At 40.0% G+C, this 18,997-nt stretch overlaps 1 protein-coding gene across 4 annotated transcripts in view; it reads right to left on the bottom strand.

Annotated features, from left to right (window-relative positions):
- The window catches only part of slc8a1b (solute carrier family 8 member 1b), a 146,392-nt gene that overhangs the window by 28,889 nt on the left and 98,506 nt on the right, over positions 1-18,997 (bottom strand). For 2 of the 4 annotated variants that reach the window (XM_026189820.1, XM_026189823.1), the window contains exons 5-6: positions 18,753-18,871; positions 550-695 (exon numbers count right to left, since the gene is read on the bottom strand). In XM_026189820.1, the coding sequence (XP_026045605.1) occupies positions 550-695; positions 18,753-18,871 (265 nt within the window). Of the gene's footprint in view, positions 1-549; positions 696-18,333; positions 18,444-18,752; positions 18,872-18,997 lie in introns of all 4 variants that reach the window. The other 2 variants (XM_026189821.1, XM_026189822.1) reach the window with 2 other exon arrangements.

Here is an 18,997-nt window from a genome sequence, read left to right as displayed (position 1 = left end):
TGTCATCTTTATCTCACCACACAAAGGCTTCATTTCAATCCAAAGTACCTAAACTGCATGCAATCTGTGTCCACTGCCATGTGCAAACTTACAAAAACTATGCAAACCAGTCAGCTGATATATGAAAAAGCATGGGATGTCTTTTTCTCCCGTTTGACTATATAGGCTTCGTTTCGGTATATTTGATGTCAGCAATGCAAAAGATTACACACTAAATGTCACAGTGTAACAGGATAGCTTTCTCCCTAGTATAAAGGGCAAATATAGCCCATATCCTTTTGTAAATCAATGCTAATGTGTCAAAGCACAATGAAAAAAGCAACACACAACTCTATATATGGCTACAGAGTTTTAAAAATGGTGGCTGCTATAAAATTCTGCTTACTCAACCAATCAATTCACCTCTACAAGCTGTATCCCCCGGAGTTCCTGTGAAGTGAAAAATGCTACCATTTAAACAGAGTCTTTTGGAGCTCTGACTTTTGTTCCTGTAGTAGAAACACACTTAGTTCCTGCACTGGAAATATAGTCAATGTGGCACCGCCTTACCTTGAATTCATATGATTCCTCGATGATCACCTCCAGTTTGACATGATCTCCCAACATTGGACGGCCCATTTCAGCTATGCGGCGTTCCTCTTCATCTTTTCCTGTCAGCGGCTCTTCTTCCACTTCTTCGTCTTTCTGCTGTTCCTCTGAAGAAACAAAACAGGGGACACAAACAGTTAGAAAAGAAACAGCAGTAAGCCAGTCAGTTGTGTTAATGCAGATTGGAATTTATGCAAGAGATTAGCTGAAAAAAAGATAATAAAGTGAGGGAAGCTAGTTGTGTAGCACACCAGAAGAAGTAGTTTCAAATAAGAAATAAGCTGATATTGTTATTTTATTTATTTATTTATTTATTTTTTAAGTTTTCAAAATCAGTTTTCTCAAAAGTTAGCATGTCAGGTGAAACCATGTCAGGTGAAGTTGTCAGGTACAACTTCAAGGTCACATTCTGGATGATCTTGTTCTAGTGGAGTGATATCTCTTATACTACAATGAAGAGGACTTTCTTCTTCCAGTCTTTATGCCAGTCACACTGCAGTTACCATACCAAAGTGTGATGTAGCTGTTCAGGATGCCCAAACAGCTTTTATTGAGACCCAACATTGCCTCCATAAAACGGGGTTCTCACTTGCTTCATTTACCAACCTCTACACCTTTGGAGACAGAGCCTTCAGTGTGTCAGCGCCTACCCTGTGAATTCCCATCTGAGCTTGGCAGTGTCCCTTCATTTAACTTCTCAAAACCTTTTCAAACAGGCCTCCAACCTCTAGCCTGTTTACTTATTTCATCGTAGTTGCTGATGAGATGATGTGCGCTAGTGTTGTATCATTAGTCTTGTTTCAGCAAAGTATGGAGCAACGGACAGAGCACACAGCCCCGTGTGACCCCTGTGTTCAGTTTGATGAGGTCTTACTGTAAGCATTTACTGTTTGCACAGTATGCCAACTGTAAGGGCTCCAGAGAAGGTGGGAGGCTGGTTTTGATAAGATCCATGACTAGTCGGATGAATCTCTTCACATTAGTTGCACCTGCAGGTTTTCTTCTCTGGTGTAAGTTTCAGTGCCTTAAACCTCCCATAGAACTCATTCAGCTGGTTTTGGTGGGAGGGTTGTGTCGTCCACTTGCGGTATTATTTTACAGCCCGAATCTCCTGCTACATGAGCCCAGTGTCCCTGGAATCACAGAATTTGCTTTCAATTTTTCTTATGTATGCCAACTTAGTCTTCTTGATGGCTCAGTAGAGATCAGTTTTTGCCAACCTGAGCACTACTTTTACCCCCAATCAGAAGGCAGCATCCTTAATTCTCAGCTCTTTAAGGCTCTCTGATGACATCAGAAGAAGGGTTTGATAACTGTAACAACACACATACACTTGGAGCATACATGCTCCAATCAGTACTTGCAAAAAAGTCCTGAAGTGCTGTAGTTGTATCTGGCCAGGATGCAACTACTGGTCTGATCGGATTTGCCTTAATGCGTTTCAGTAATGTTCTCTATGCTGGAAAAAGCATAACAGAAATGTGATGTTTGTATACACCATATTAAATGTGTTATTGCGCCTGGTTGGAACACGCTATTGGAATTTGGATAGAACAATTTAAGTTTATGTATATGAAATCTCCAGCAACCACCTTGAAACTGTCTGAATGAACAGTCTCTAGCTCACTGATGGCACTGTACAGCTGCCACAGGATGTCCTGGGTGGTGACAGTGAATTACTATAGCTGGTAGAAGGGTTGGAATTTCACTATCATATCTTTCAAAAGAAAATGAGTTGTGACAATTCCACTGTTGCTGCACCACATATAATGTAATGTATACACACAGTCCTCCACCTCAGGTCTTACTGGTGCTTACAGAAGGCTGTTAGTCTGTCCAGCAGGAATGCGACATCAGAAATGTTGCTACGGAGTCAGGTTTTGGTCAAAACAAAAACAATACAGTGTCTCGCATCCTGCTGTGTGTGTACTTGCAGCCACAGATAATCCATCTTATTCTCTAAGGAATGAACATAGGCAAGTAAGAGTGATGGGACTGATGGTCTGTTTGGGTTAGCTCGGACGCTTTCTTCATTCACTTGTGTGTCTGTGCACACTGCTTCATGTACGTCATACCCCACACAGCTCTGTCAGACCAGCTCAGTGATCTCAGCTTTCTTCAAACACAAAGTCTCCCACAGACTTCTCAAGGTTACGCCTCATTTTCAGCAGCATCTTTTGGTTGGTCCTTAATATGAGACACTCATGATGCTCAAGACAAACACAACAAATATGATGCCGTGTATTTTCCTCTAAAATTCCAAACTTTTTATCTGTAATGAATACACGGGCGATCGTGGCTCAAGAGTTGGGAGTTCACCTTGTAATCGGAAGGTTGCCGGTTCGAGCCCCGGCTTGGACAGTCTCGGTCGTTGTGTCCTTGGGCAAGACGCTTCACCCGTTGCCTACTGGTGGTGGTCAGAGGGCCCGGTGGCGCCAGTGTCCGGCAGCCTCGCCTCTGTCAGTGCGCCCCAGGGTGGCTGTGGCAACAATGTAACTTTCCATCACCAGTGCATGAATGTGTGCGTGAATGGGTGGATGGCTGGACTTTGGGGTCCTTGGGGACTAGTAATGCGCTATACAAATATTTACCATATAACACAAAACCCTCAGCGTACCAGGTACAAATACATTTTGATCACTAATTCTTCAAAGAGAGCTGGTGATCATATGCCATTATTGGCACTTTATTCATAATTGCCACTTCAAGTAGCAATCTTTGTCTTAAATTATTAACTAGAAGTGTCTGCAATTTTAACTTATTTAATTAGCTTTATATTCTTCAACTGTTTTAGCACCATTACTAAATGGAAAATACTTCCACTAGTTCCCCTGTTATCTCATTATCCCTGTCGCTCTGTCTTTCACACGCCACCCCCATCTCTTTTCTTTTCTCTGTCTTTATGGTCTGTGCCAGTAATTGAGATTCACCGTCGAGAAAGAACTCACTGCTGGTATCAAAGGGTGAGGCGTCAGACAGAATGGCCTTGATCATATTTTTCACGGGGGAACAGTTATCCATGCTGTTGCCTTCCATTATTGTGCACTGCATTGTGGGTCTACACCAACCCGTTGGTCATTTGTTCCCCTCAGTTGGGTTTGCTGCATGGAGCTTATAGCTCACTTGCACAAACAGCCATGCAAATGTCTGCCAAGAGCACTTTCATCAAACTTGTACTCCACAAGCAAGGGGCACAATTTAGAACTGTGGTGCCCAGCGTGTTCATGTAGCAACAGAGTAAAGTCTAGGGCAACCAAAAGGCAGCCTGCTATTTTTCTTTTTAATTACTGCAGTATACAAAAGCCACCTGTTAATAACAAAGCATTCACCAGGAATAAATTCCTAGCAGACTTCTTTGTTAGCCAGCTGTAGCACACAAAACAGATTAAATTAAATTAGCTGAGAATATCACCTGCCTCTTCAGTCTATGCAGATGCTTTCACTGTTCTTATACCTTAGAACCACTTTCAACACCACACTGTCTGCCCATAGCCTTTAAACTGCAGGGAAAATATAGCTGGTTCACTTCTGCCTCACTACCAAATAGATAACAATGGTCATCTAACATTTCTGTTTTTCTCCTTTAATGGTGCAGTGTGTCCTGTAATAAGTCCAACATTTTGTTGACCTATCAGTCCACCCTGACCTTCACCATATAAGGATTCTGTGGCTTAAAATTACAGCTATGTCACCTCACTTCCTTTTTTGACCTGGCCAAAGGTCGACGGGTTACAATAAACTGTGTCTGTAAACAACCATGTGTATTTTTTATACTAACAGTCACTTCAGATATGACGGCAGTCTCTAAAAATAAAATTTTTATCTCAGCAGACTTTCAATGTTCGCTTTTTAGCTAACTTGAATTTACAATATAGTGATTAGCGCACACACATAAACACACACAGCTGCACCAAAGCTAATTTAATGAACTCTAATACCAGCATACAATAAGTCATATGTGAGATGAGGATGACCTGGCAGTATCCTCGTTAGCTACACTCCTTCTGTGTGAGCGTATCTGTAAATGAATCTGACAGAGGTTGAATGTTGCAGGGTAAGATGCTGCTTCTTGTCAAAGCTACTGTCTGCACAATTTATCATTCGGATTTCTTCTCCCGTTGTCCTTCTCTGTGCTCCTTTGAAGCTAATTCAATTAATACTACTGAATATGCTTTTAAGTCAGGACAGCTATACAGAAATATTACTAAAGCATTTAAATATGCGTTGAATTCAGCATTGTACATAATTAGATTCAAAATTGCATACTTTTAAACTTTTTGATAATGTATATTTGGATGAAAACAGACCTAAAATATGAGGATAGTATACGCTGTGGTATGTGTATTTTTGTTGCGTAACATTTTATACCTCCAACTCCAGCTGTCCTACTCTTTAAAATCTTTTTCATCTCCGGCTCTCATAATTAAAATCTCTAATTTGTATTCACCCTTTTCTCTGTTTGATTCAAATTTTTTCTCCTTCCTGATTTGGCTTTGTTTCAAGGGGGCTTCAGAAAACTGTGAAAGTTAAAAAACAAGGAACACATCACTAATTCAGGTAGCAATACTGACAATATGACGCAGCTCTCGAGTTAATTGTGCTCTGTGGCATATTCAGTGGGAACAAATGAGCCCATGAGGTACAGTTAGTACAGGTTAGTGCTCTCTGTCCCGCTAGCAAGAAGTCACAATTTGTACTTTTGAAAATGTAGAAAGATTATACTGTCAACTTTGCCTGCTAGGAAACAGAATTATTATTATTATTTCACTTTATTGTCCTTTCCTATCTTCCACAATGGACTGCAAATACCAATGCTAGACAGTTACAAGTTTGTATTTTATGCGACCTTTTGCAGATGTGTCTCTGATTTTTTTTCTTTAGAAAGAACCTTTTAATTCTAAAAATCTAAGCTCTAAGCTGTTTTCACACATTCATTGTGCCCGTTTTCAAGACATTATACAGTGTCCAACTTACCCAGATTGGACATCAAACTAATTTTTACTTTACAAGCTCCTAATAGCAAGTTCCTTAATCCCTGATTGATACCATTTGAGTGTGAGTAGTAGAACTTCCTGCATGGTTTACGTAAGCCTCACATGCATATCCAGTTGTGAATGTGCAGCTAGGGCAGCTACATAGAAATATAGTTGTAAAGAAAATCTGACATTTTTGTCTGGTACATGTAAGAAGGGGCGACTTCAAATAATTTCCAAATCTGATTTTTCTGAGACTGTTTGGAGTTCATGTGTGAAATTATCAAAAGAAGGCCACAAAAGAGCAGCTGAGAGGCATACACTTCACCAACCCCAATGTACTTTATATCAGATAACAATGATTTGGGGCTTCATATAGTATGGCACACCATAACAATTAGATTAGACTCAGTGATTACAGCATGACCATATTTGATATTCAACTATCCAACAAGAGTTGTTGTTGGATAGTTGAGAAGCTTATTGTAGAGATCAAGTAAAGAAGCAGGGTCTAAACTTGTTTATTTATTATGGCTAACATATAAAGCTTTTCTATCAGCATAAAATTGATCCAGGTAAATCATCAGTCCAAATTCTAGGCAATAACATGTGGTCCAACACCATATACAGATGCTAGCTTCAAATGTACACCCTGGAAAGGAACATTCAGTTTCTGAACTTAAATAGTGCTAAATTTCACTCAGTCTACGTGTGTTTCTTTCTGAATTTTCTCCACGGTATTGTCTTTAGTTTAGGAATTGTGTCTGCCTCTTTGTCTGGGTGAAACATCTGTCAATACGTGTCTGACAGGAGGTAGCATGTGTTCGGTGTGCATGTGGGATTTCACACCTTGTCATGTTTGATGGAGCCCCTACTTTAACAGAAGTGATAGAAGGTGACTTGGAGGGGAAGGAGAGAGTAGAAAGGTTGAGTAAGGGGCAAAGATGAAGGAAAGAAAGAACAATCAGAGAGAAGAGAGAATTTTTGTCATGTTTAATTGATTCAAGATTCACTGGAGAACGTAGAGGAAAAAGAGGAAAGGCAAGAAGAGAAAAACAAAGAGCAGGAACAGAGGGGAGAAGCATCAGTGCTTTGGGAAGGAGGAGATATGCAGATGGAAGGAGGAAGAAGACAGGAAGGAGACAATTGAAGACAGGGCCTCTGACAGGATTAAACAGTACAGCAGGGGACAAGACGGAGGAAGAAGCAGTTGTTATACTGTCACAATTCTGAAGAGTGTCACAGAAGGAGGCACAAAAGCAGATGGACAAGAAGAACTTTTAAAGACTTAACACAGTTTTACCAGGTCCATTACATGAGATTAAGGAAAAGAAAGGGAAAAAAGAAGGAAATACAAATAAAGGAGAAGAGTATGGGGATATAGATAAGAAAGAATATCATATGGAACATTTTGAAAAAGCAAAAAAGAGACAAGAAAAGAGAGGGTGAAAATAAAACAAAAATGGGTAGAGGGCAGGTAAATGAATGTAGCAAGAGGAAAAAAACAGGAAGATGCATATGAAAGTAACAACTGGAGTTTATGCTGCTTTTCTTTTCTTTTCAGAGTTTTGTTAGAGTGACAACCCATGTTAGTCACTACAGTTAGGTACTTGTTTTTGTTTAGAATTGAAGGATGTCTGGATAATGTATCTGAGGCAGACTCCTGAAGTGCTGTGTGCTGTCAATAAGGCTGAGCTAGAAGCTGGGTTAAATGCTATCGCTTATTGTCTCCCCAGCAACACTTTCTAGTTCCTCCTGGGGGATCACAATGCATTCCTATGCCAGGTGAGAAGTAATATCTTTCCAGCAGGTTATGGATCTTCATCAGGGTCTCCTTCTAGTTCAGGGAAAAATCTCCCAGAGGAGATGCCCAGCGGGGATCCTAACCACCACAACTGACTCCTTTTCACACAGAGAAGCAGTGACTCTTGTCTGAGCTCCCTCCAGATGTCTCCTAACTCTATCTCTAAGGGTTAGCCCAGGCGCTAAGTTACACCCAGCAAGAATATGTGCTTGCTGGGTGTTGTTTTCTGTAGTAATTGTATAAGCTGTACAATACTGATTTCAAAAATTTACAATTGCTCTTATAAATAATCTTAACTTCTACAGATTTAATTAGAGTAGTAATGAGAAATTGAATGATATGAGGAGCCTGCAATTTAATTAACCTAACTTACTCTTCCATTTTAAACAATCTAGCACTGAATATGAAATAAAAAAAATAGTAATCAGTGTCCTCATTCAATAAAATAAACAAAACAACACAAGCATTAATGTGAAATGATCATTAATCATTGCATATGTGAAATTTACTTAGAATTGCATATTGCTGTATTGCTTGGTGATTTTGCAGAGTTAATGACTCTGTTTTGCAATCTCTCATTAAATAGATTTGTAATGATGTTTACTGTTCTGCACAACACAGGGTTCAGTGGGTTTGTACATTATGGATATGTAATGTACATACTAATAAACAAACAGAATATGGAGAGATACATAGAAACATGTACATAAACATACTGACTGGCATGATGAAGAGTATCATGTGTCCAATTAGTTGATGCTGTTTTGACACATGTACCATCTTAATCAATGCTGGAATTAACGATATGCACTATTGTATAACTAAACACTCAAAAATACTGATGCACACAGACGGGGGCTGAAAAAGGACATAAGGAAAAGGAGTATGAGAGGGGATGACATTGCTGTCAGACAAAATCTGTCACATATATTCATGCACATAATGTATCTCTATGCATGTGTGGGCACACTACAATGCACATATGTTTACCTCTGCATTAGTATAAATTGTATCTGTCTGTGCCTGTTTTATACTGTACACATGCTTGCATGTTTTAGGACATGGGGTCATTATTACTTTCTGCAGGGCATGTGTGTTTTCAGCCTTTTTCCTCTCAGCAATATTCCTTCCTCACGCCGCACTTTTTCCCCCAATGTGAAATATTTAGCTTCATGGGTTGTGGTGAACTATCTACTGCTTGAGGTTCCTCGGGACAAAATTTGAATGATGCTGTATCTGAGGGTCATCCAGAAACTTCAAAAATTCCATGTAAATTCAATTGAGTTTACCCTCAGAAAAAAAACAACTATGTGCATAAAACATGTGATCACTCAAAACATCTTCTGTGGGAGTCCAAGATCCATTTACTTTATTTAAAGAGAGAAACCAACACTTCACATCTGCAACAATACTGTCACCCAATTTGATATCTGCCTACACATGCAAACAATAAATATCCAGCTGCACCTGCACAAACAAGCCAGAGCTGAACAGGTACTCATACCTTCTCTCCAAAAGTTGTTGAAAGGGAGATGGAGGAAACTAGTACAAGAAGAGGATAAAATAATCGACAAAAACACATTGAAAGGCATCTTTTGTCAATGTGCTACGGTTCTATTAAGTAAAAGCAGACTCGGGTTGAAAAATAAGTGAAATTTAAGGCAGCTGAATGTTGAAGCACTGACACATGAACTTAAGATGCCTTCAAAATACTGGAGCCAAGCTACAGTTGTGGTAAACTGATGAGGTTTAAGCTGAAATCTGAGGTGGGGTGATGCTATTGTTATTGGCAAAACATTGCTCTAGGGCATCTGTGCATAATCAGTCATAAAGTATCTGAATATGCACAGACTAAATCTTGTGCGTCACGTTCTCTGCCCTGCAGTAAAGAAAATAAAGACCAGGTTCATGCAGTGATGTCTCTCTCATTTCATCCTCCTTATCACTACTGAGTTGATCACAATAAAAAACTTAGCAAACAAACCAGGTATGAGTAAAGACACTGCAGCATTCTGTGCTTCTGAATACCTGAATAACAAGAACAGCATAACAAGAAAAAATTTCATGGACTCCTATGATTGTATTTTATGTACTCTGCTTACTGTCCTAAAAAAAAAGCCTTGTTATCAATATCTCTTCTATTTCCAGTAAAGTCAAGTGACTACAGGAAATTACTGAACTACACGGTTCCCCTCTGTTCTCTTTGCATAATATGTAGCTCCTTATATCAGTGCAACAGATGTCAAACCAGTTGCCTGTTTAGACACTATATGAATTCTGTGAACCTAATTTCCTTTAAGCAAAACACAGGTAAATGAAACAGCCGCATCAAAAGACAAGAATATCAGCCTTTTATCTTTGGTTCAGAATAAAAGAACAAGAGATGAAACGGGACCTTGCTGGAAGAAAAGCTGACTATATTCTCCCAGTCATAAAACCTTGTATGTCAGAGCTGTTTTCTGGGATTCATATCTGACGGCACAATTAGCAAATTAATCAACACTGGAGAGTGAATGTGCCTCTTTTGGACTGTGCTCAGCAGCTGTCTCAGGGGTAGGACACTTAAAAGCCAATTTAAAATATGTTGGATTGTGCCAAAATGCTCTGAGAAAACCAATTCTACATTCCACAGTCTCTCTGCAGTACTTTGTACTAATTTACTGAGTTTACAATAATAATAATAGTTTACTGAAATTGCAACCTCAGTAAACACTAATTGGAAATTAAGAATACAAAACAACATAGTCCCATGTTTTCACATATTCAACTGTGTTTGTTATAAAAAGCTGCCAGTGCTACCCCTCAGCCTCCTGAACACCTATGGTATAAACTTGAAAAAATGTGGTGACTTCCTTCTTGAGTTACCACATTCATCCACAAGATTTTCTGAGAAAAGGTCCTCAGACTTCTGAGATTTTGACTTTTCTAATTCAATTCAATTCAATTCCATTTTATTTATACAGTGCCAAATAACAACAAAAGTCACCTCAACGTGCTTTATATTTTAAGATAGACCCCAAAATAATACATACAGAGAAAAATCCAACAATGATATGACCCCCTATGAGCAAGCACTTTGGTGACAGTGGGAAGGAAAAACTCCCTTTTAACAGGAAGAAACCTCTGGCAGAACCAGACTCAGACTCATCTGCTGCAACCAGAGATTTTTAATTTGAAAATCCTAGTTCATCCTTAGTTATTAGTAAGTAAGTACCGTAATTGTCGGGCTATAAGCCGCTACTTTTTGCACCAGCTTTGAACCCTGCGGCTTTTAGTCAGGTGCGGCTTTTCTATGGATTGTCCATGATTGTTGTCATATCGTAAGAGGATTTGTTTTGTTTGTTCCGCTGTTGTACGGCACTACGTTGCCTGGCGGAAGGATCGGGGTTCAAGAGTGGTATGTTGGTCACGTGTCCGTCCGCCAGGCAACGTAGTGCCGTACGAAGTAGCGCGAAAAACAAACTTCAAAGTAGCGCTACGCGTTCAGCGGGAGGCGTGGATGATGAGCGGCGATAAACTTGCGAAAAGCAAGTTATGCCCAACTCCACCGGTGGATTCTGACAGCGTGGAAAAGTGTGAAAACATCCACGATCACCAACGGATTTCTAAGGGCTGGACTGCTGCATGATGGAGAGGAGGACACCGCCACGGCCCTTCTGAGGGTGTTCGACTCTGACAACGAGGATTTCTTTGGTTTTGAAAGTGACAACGAAGGAGAGAAGCGGAGAGTGGATGACGAAGCCATCCTGAGCCTGTTCGTATCCGACACTGGAGAAGAGGACTTTGGTGGTTTTAGTGGGCAGGAAGAAGAGAAAGATGGTGAATGACTGACTTTTCTTCTTGTTAAAGCTGTGTCACTGCACCTGAGCCTAAAAGGTAGGCTGAATCTATTGTTCTGGTGTGCTGTAGGTTACTGTTATGTACTACATGTGCAAATATGTACCCATAACTTGTTTTTCAAAATATTAATAAAAGTGATGTCTCCAAACAGCCATCTCTTTCCTGACAATTCCCTTTGTGCATATTCTCTTACATATGATGAGTCAACATTGAAACACCTGCGGCCTTTAGTCAGGTGCGGCTAATGTATGTACAAAACAGGATTTTCCCCTGATTTTAGCTTGTGCGGCTAATATTCAGGTGCGCTTTGTAGTCCGGGAAATACGGTAAGTAAGTAAAACTTTATTTATATAGCACCTTTCAAGATAAAAATCACAAAGTGCTTCACAGAAGCTAAAACCTAAAAATAAAAATCAACTAAAAGCAAGTTTAAAAAGATGGGTTTTTAGCTGTTTTTTTAAAAGCGACCACTGAGTCCACAGATCTCAGGCTCAAAGGGAGAGAGTTCCACAATCTGGGGGCCACAGTTCCAAAAGCTTTGTCGCCTTTTGTTTTCAGCCTCGTGTGCTGGACAGCAAGCAAGCCCTGGTCACATGACCTCAGGGACCTGCTGGGAATGTATGGATGCAAAAGTTCACTTATATATGTTGGTGCTTGTCCATGCAGGGCCCTGAAAGTCAAGGTCAAAACCTTAAACTGGATCCTGAATTTAACGGGGAGCCAGTGCAGCTGAATCAGCAGGGGTGTGACATGGGAAAACTTGGAGGACTTGGTCAGAAGCTTTGCAGCAGCGTTCTGAACAACTTGCAGACGCTCCAAAGAGGCTTTACATAAACAAGTAAACAAAGAATTACAATAATCCAGACGAGATGAAACAAATGCATGAATGACAATTTCTAATTCGGAGCGCGATACAATGGGACTCAGCTTAGCAATGTTTCTCAAATGATAAAAACAGGAGCGAACCAAGGATTTTACATGGGCATCCAAAGTCAGAGCTGAGTCAATACTAACACCAAGGCTCCTGATAGACGGTTTTGCAAATGTAGCAAGTGGACCCAAGCTTTCCATAACACTAGGTACAAAATTTTTAGGAGCACAAACAAGAACTTCAGTCTTCTCCTCATTTAGTTAAAGAAAGTTTCCAGCCATCCAACATCTAATGGAGTCTATGCACTTGTGCAAAATCTGTAGCTAGAACAACTATAAGCTGCTTAGCCACAACCTTTTCTAAAATCTTAGAAATGAACGGTAATTTTGAAATCGGTCTGTAGCTACTGAGAAGAGAAGCATCAAGCTTAGGTTTTTTTTAACAGTGGGTGAATAACAGCATTCTTACAATAAACAGGGACCTGACCAGAAACCAGTGAGGTATTAATAATTGTGAGCACACAGGGACCAATAGACTGAAAGACATTTTTAAACAAAGATCCAGGTAAAATATCAAGAGAGCAGGAGGATGCTTTCATTGAATTAACCAACTTGACCAGCTCAGTTATCATGTTCACAAGAGTTTCAGAAAATCAGAATCTGACCTTGGTCAAGGTCATCATTATTCAAGCTTGCCTGAGACTCAACACTCTGTTAAATGGTAAATGGACTGGTTCTTATATAGCACTTTTCTAGTCTATCTGAGCAGTCAATGCACTTTTATTTGCCTTTACTTGCCTCATTCAAAGATATTTGGCATCCAGACTGGAGGGAATCGGACCACCAACCCTCTGAATAGCAGATGCCCTGCTCTACCACCTAAGCTACAGCCATCAGTCGTTCAGGCTGAATAAAAGTCTAAACCCAGACTTTATTTCAGACATTTATTTCTGTGCCTAACACAAACACTGAATTTGAAACTCCTCCTCTAGCGTCCTCCTAAAATAAATCGGAGAATCGTGATTAGCTGATGGCAGCTGTGCCAGCCAATTTCCCCTGGTACTGCCCCTGAACCCGCTACTGCATCCCTCTCGTGCAGTTGAGCCACACACCACATCCCACCACCATACTAACAGTTTTGGGAAATCTTAGGATTTTGCCTGCCTGCCTGTCCAGTGGAGTCATGCCTTTTATATATGAGGGGTAAAACTCCCAGGAGCTCAGCTATGAAATTACAGACCACTCAAAAGGTGGTGACTGCTGAGGTGCATGGAGCATAATAGTCGTAATAGTCACAAATGCCCTGGCAACTCAATAACTCAATAACCAGCAAAACCAACCTCTGCCATTAACATCAGCGCAAAGAATGTGTGCCGGGAGCTTCGCGGCATGGGTTTCCAGGGCAGAACAACCCTGTAGAGGTAATGTGTAAGTGGTCCTATGTCTTTGAACAATGCAATGCTGTTTTGACCAAATACAGAACATTTTTAAATGTTCAAATTCTTGAAAGAGTAGTTGTCAAACAGCTAACAGTACAGAAACAGCTTTAGTGAAGGTTACAAATGATCTTCTTATGGCTTCTGACAGTGGACTCATCTCTGTGCTTGTCCTGCTAGACCTCAGTGCAGCATTCGATACTGTTGGCCATAATGTTCTATTAGAACGATTAGCACACACTGTAGGTATAACAGGTACTAGGCTGCAGTGGTTTGTATCATATCTATCTGATCAACTCCAATTTGTTCACATAAATGGAGAGTTAATTATGGAGTTCCACAGGGTTCAGTGCTAGGACCAATTCTATTTACATTATACATGCTTCCCTTAGGCAGTATCAACAGAAGGCATAGCAAACATTTTCACTGCTATGCAGATGACACACAACTTTATCTGTCCATTAAGCCAGATAACACACAACAATTAGTTAAACTGCAGGAATGTTTTAAAGACATAAAAACCTGGATGGCATCTAATTTTCTGCTTCTTAATTCAGATAAAACTGAGGTTATTGTACTGGCCAAGAAAATCTTAGAAATATGGTATCTAACCAGATCTAACCTTACTCTGGATGGCATTAGCTTGGCCTCCAGTAACACTGTGAGGAAGCTTGGAGTCATTTTTGACCAGGATATGTCCTTCAACGCACATATTAAACAAATATGTAGGACTGCTTTCTTCCATTTGCGCAATATCTCTAAAATTAGAAATATCCAGTCTCCGAGTGATGCTGAAAAACTAGTTCATGCATTTATTACATCTAGGTTGGACTCTTGTAATTCATGTTTCCATAAAAGAGGGGCCTGAAAACTAAAGGCTCTGATGGACAAAGAACAAACATCAGCATCTGTGTAGAACTGATAAAAGTCAATTATCACTGCTGATGAAAGCTGTGTCTCACCACTCTTCAGCGGAAATGCCTGCAGTTTCCATGCCTGAAGAAATGATTTCAGAAGTGCAAGCATTTGAATGCTTGTTTCTTTTGACATTCACAGGGTTGTGCACCATGCTCTTAATTTGTCCCTGAGGGTCAGACTGTCAATCCAAATGTAGCAGGAGGAAGAAGAAGCCTAGAAGTGGAATATAGCTGCAAAAACATAGCGAGTAAATCAGGTCCACTTTTGGTTTTTCATAGATTTTATGTAACCCTGCAACATAAGAATTCTAATTTTAAAGACGTATTTCTAGAGATTTTTTTTTTCTGTCTAATCTCATCAAATACTGTTTTTTGAAGACAAAAGATATAAAAATATTTAGTATATTTGTTTATTACTAAACAGCAGTCTAAGCAGAGACACCCAGACCTCCCTCTCCCCAGCCACTGCTTCAAACTCACCAAGCTTGAGGAGGTGCTTGAACACAGAGGCATTACAATTGCAGACCAAGCGAGTCGAGGGATATAACCTCTCCCTTTGAGGTATGCCCTGAGCCTTCCTCCTATTGTGGCATGCTCAAAAAACTTCACTTAAGAGGCTTCTAGGAGTCTGTCAATCTCCCACCACTCCCCTCATTCTCCAACAAGATCCCAAGATATACTTAAATTCCTCCACTTGGGGTAGCAGCTAGGCCCTGACAAGAAACATAGCTGAGAACTATGGGCTCATACTTGGAGGTGCTAGTTTTTATTCCCACCACTTGACACTTGACTCCAAACCACTTCTCCAGTGCCAGTTGGAGGCAACCACCTGATGAAAAATCAGAACCACATCTACAAAAAGCAGAGACCAGAACAAGTGGAAACCATCTGCTACTTGGCAATTCCTAGAAATTATATCCGTAAAAATTATGACTGACATTGGTGAAAAAGGGTAACTGTGGCTGAATGGCCCTAACAAGAGGCCAGATACCTGGGCTAAGTACCCCTACTGGATCCCCTGCAGGACACAGTCCAATGCCTTCTCCATAAAACACACAAAACCTTGAAATACCTTCGGGAGGATAGAAAATTGGTCAAATGTTCTATGACAAAGACAAAAACAATAATGTTGATAATGCAAGCATACAGTGATATGTGTACGTGGCTATATGCATACAGAACATGCACAGATAAACAACAGGATGGACAAACACACGAAAAAGGGGTTAATGCCATTAAGAGATGTGCAGGGCTCATTTAGTACAGACAACCAGCACATCAGATCATAAAACACACAGACAGTGTGTGTTTGCGTGTTCCTGTGTATCCCGGAGGTGTGGTTGATCTCCTGACTGTGATAATGTGATATCCAGCCCTTGTCTTTGATCCCCTCATCACTATAAACACTGCTGATGCCTGGTAAACACATGCTGCCATTAGCACACTGATATGGCTGCTCTGTGTGAGTGTGTAAAACAGAGAGAGAAAGAACTACTTTTAATGAGTGTACCCAAAAGAGCTAAAGTACATTTAAGGTCATAAAACTCATTTTAGACAACATGTAAACAGAAAACTGAGGATATATCTCAAACTCCTTAACAGTATGTGATTTATCAATCTCTGTAGTGTGTGTCAAAATAACAATATATATAAAATGGATCATTTCTCACTTAAAACCCCCCCAACAACTTTACAATAAATTACTTTGTAATAAAAAACAAGGGGGGTGAGCATCTCATATGAGATAATGGATAAACACACTGGAGATAGATTCAGCAAGTGATTAAGGGCAAACACAGAGTTGCAGACAAACACTAACATGCACATCTAAAGCCTAACTACATGGTGGAAGCATTGAAACTGAAATACTGTTTGATTCAATCATTAAATCAACATCATAGAACAACTTAGAATCAACATTTCAGTGTTATTAACAGGAAATACATATTATTATAGAAAATATATTTGGGAGCTTATAAAATTTCAATTGACTAAGCTACTAGATTACAAAACATTTTGATCACTGGTTTAACTGCACCAGATTGCTTAACAATGATGTGTGAAACATTGAAGCATTCCTCCTCCTGGAAGAGTAAAGGCTTGATATGACTCAAATAGGACTAAATTAAACTTTAGGAAACAGCTTCTGTCTGTGGAATATTTAATTTTCTAGAATGTAGAAAAGCTACAAAGTTCTTCATAAAAAGTGGCTCTGTGGAATGTCAACATGTCATGAGCAAAAGAAGAACAGCCCTGTGTCACTGTGGGTTTTTCCACCCATTAATATGTTATCAGCACAGTGAATGGCTATTATCAGTCATTATGACTCCCATAGATATGGGCCAATAGTTGCTCTTCCATCTACTAGCATGCCCATTATAATCAGAGAAGTCCTGTGTCAGTTATGTGTACTTAGGGAATTGTTAACCCCACAGTTAGCAGTCTGTTAGGTACTGCTTCTATATGTTTTTTTTAACCCAGTGATCCATAATCCAGCTGTACGAGAACATTTTGAATCAAGCAGTGACATTTTCAAACGCCAACAGAAAACATATCTCAGAAAGCTCTTGGCTGAATGACGGGGGGAACAAAGTAGATAAGAGAAAAAGGAAAGGAGAAGAAAGGAGAGGACAGGTGTAATTCCCGCTCAATTTGCTCAGGAGCAAAAAGACTAAGAATGAAAAAAATAAAGGAGGAAAAACAGAGAAGTCCAGAAGGGAGCAACACAACTGATCTGTGTATGCTCAGGCTGAATCCCAAATCAACAGACCTGCTAAATCAAGAGCAAACACAAGGGTGCTGCTCTGTGTCACTTCAGAAATATGCTATAAGTGTAACTGATGCTTTGATTTTATGTTTTATAGTGTTGCCAGCTGTAAAGTGTCAGTTCTTCCTTCTAACTGCAAAGTGCTCTTGTCTCAAATATCTTATCAGGGTTTACATAAAATAAATATGATAAAAAAGACTGAAACAAAGCTGGCTCGCTGACTCTGTAGTCTCTTTTCTTTGCTTCCATGTTTGGAGATTTGTGTAATCAGCTATGCTGGCAATGTGCACAGATGCAAAGGCTCATCCAGTTACAAAGCTGAGGAAAATCATGTTGTATTGCTTACAGTGACAAGAACAAGGCTTCTCTCGTGCACTGATAACCTGATGATAAAATCTATATTTTCCCTGGATATTGTTTGAGATTTTGTTTATATGCAAAATATATTATTTTTTAATTAATGTATGTTCTTTATATATGAGATATATTAGACCATGCCCTGCAGCGATTAGTCACCTTAATTATAAGTTATGTCAAAATTTAAACAGCTACTTTAATTATCAAACAACCGTTTCCTGTGGCGCAAACGTTTCAGATGCTAAAATTTACCGCTTTTCTTCGTCATATTTAAAAGTACATTTTAAATATTTAGGCTTTGGGTTGGTGGTTGGAAAAAGCAAATTTAGAAATCATAAAATAAATTCCAACATTTCAAGAACACTGCCAAATAAACTGAACAGAGACAGCCAAATGCTCCCTCCAGAAATCATATTTTTTACTTAGTGTTTCTGGAGCTTTTTCACCACCACCCACAACTGCTTTATATTTTTCTAGTTGGAAGTAACTCCATCATTTCCCAATACATAGCACTGTAATAGAACAGCGTAAAAATGAGCTTTAATTTTTGTCAATTATACGTTCTGAACATTTGAAAACTTGCTCAGATTGAGTATATTGCACGGAAATACTATAGTTATTCTTTGCGCAGAGATAACAGTTAACATTAACAGCCCACTCAGCAACTACAGTAACAAAGGAGAACTGCGTTATAAGAATGAATGAGGAACTTATTTCTGGTGATGGTCTGTTGAATCAGGATTCATGAAAGTGCATTCTCAGTGCTCATTAGTCGTCAAACCTGTCTGTTCCTTCCTGTTTCGTCTCCACTGGGGGGGTTCAAGCAGAATGTAGAAGGAGGATAGCTTATTGTACTCCTCCCGGTCTAAGATCCTAACGGTTATGGTCTTCCTGTATGGGACAACACACGTACACATACATAGAGGGAGGTGGTAAATGCATGCATGATAAACAAACATCATGGCGAGGTATATACACAAAAGGCACACACAGACATGCACACAGACAAAGGTGTAGTGGATGTGGTTGATGAGATGACGTACAGTCTGCCGCATGTTCGCTGTCATATTTAGGACACAACAGCAGGAGAACAATAAATCCCCTCCTGTGTGCCTCCATGTGTTAAGAACATGCGGCCTCTGCAGTGCGACGGACACTCTGGGGTCAAGGCTTCACTATTCGCAGGATCACGAGGCTCACCCTCTTCCTGACCTTTGGTGTCATTGCTCTCCACCAGGCGAGGCTCCCCAATCTCTATGTAGAATGTTTTGTTCTTCTCATACTCCTCGTCGTCAATTATTTTCACCTTGATGGTTTTGCTGAAGAGAAGGAGGGGGAGGAGGGAGGGGGGGGGGGAGAAGGGGAAAAAAGGAGGAGAGAAGAAGAGAAGGCAGAAAAGTGAGGAAAGGACAGGCTGGAAACTGGAAAACCAAGAGGAAACAGAA

This window comes from Astatotilapia calliptera, chromosome 13 (assembly GCF_900246225.1).
Source record: "Astatotilapia calliptera chromosome 13, fAstCal1.2, whole genome shotgun sequence".
NCBI lineage: Eukaryota > Metazoa > Chordata > Actinopteri > Cichliformes > Cichlidae > Astatotilapia > Astatotilapia calliptera.
The sequence above is the reverse complement of the archived record's forward strand: the minus strand, read 5'-3'. Positions and strand labels throughout refer to the sequence as shown.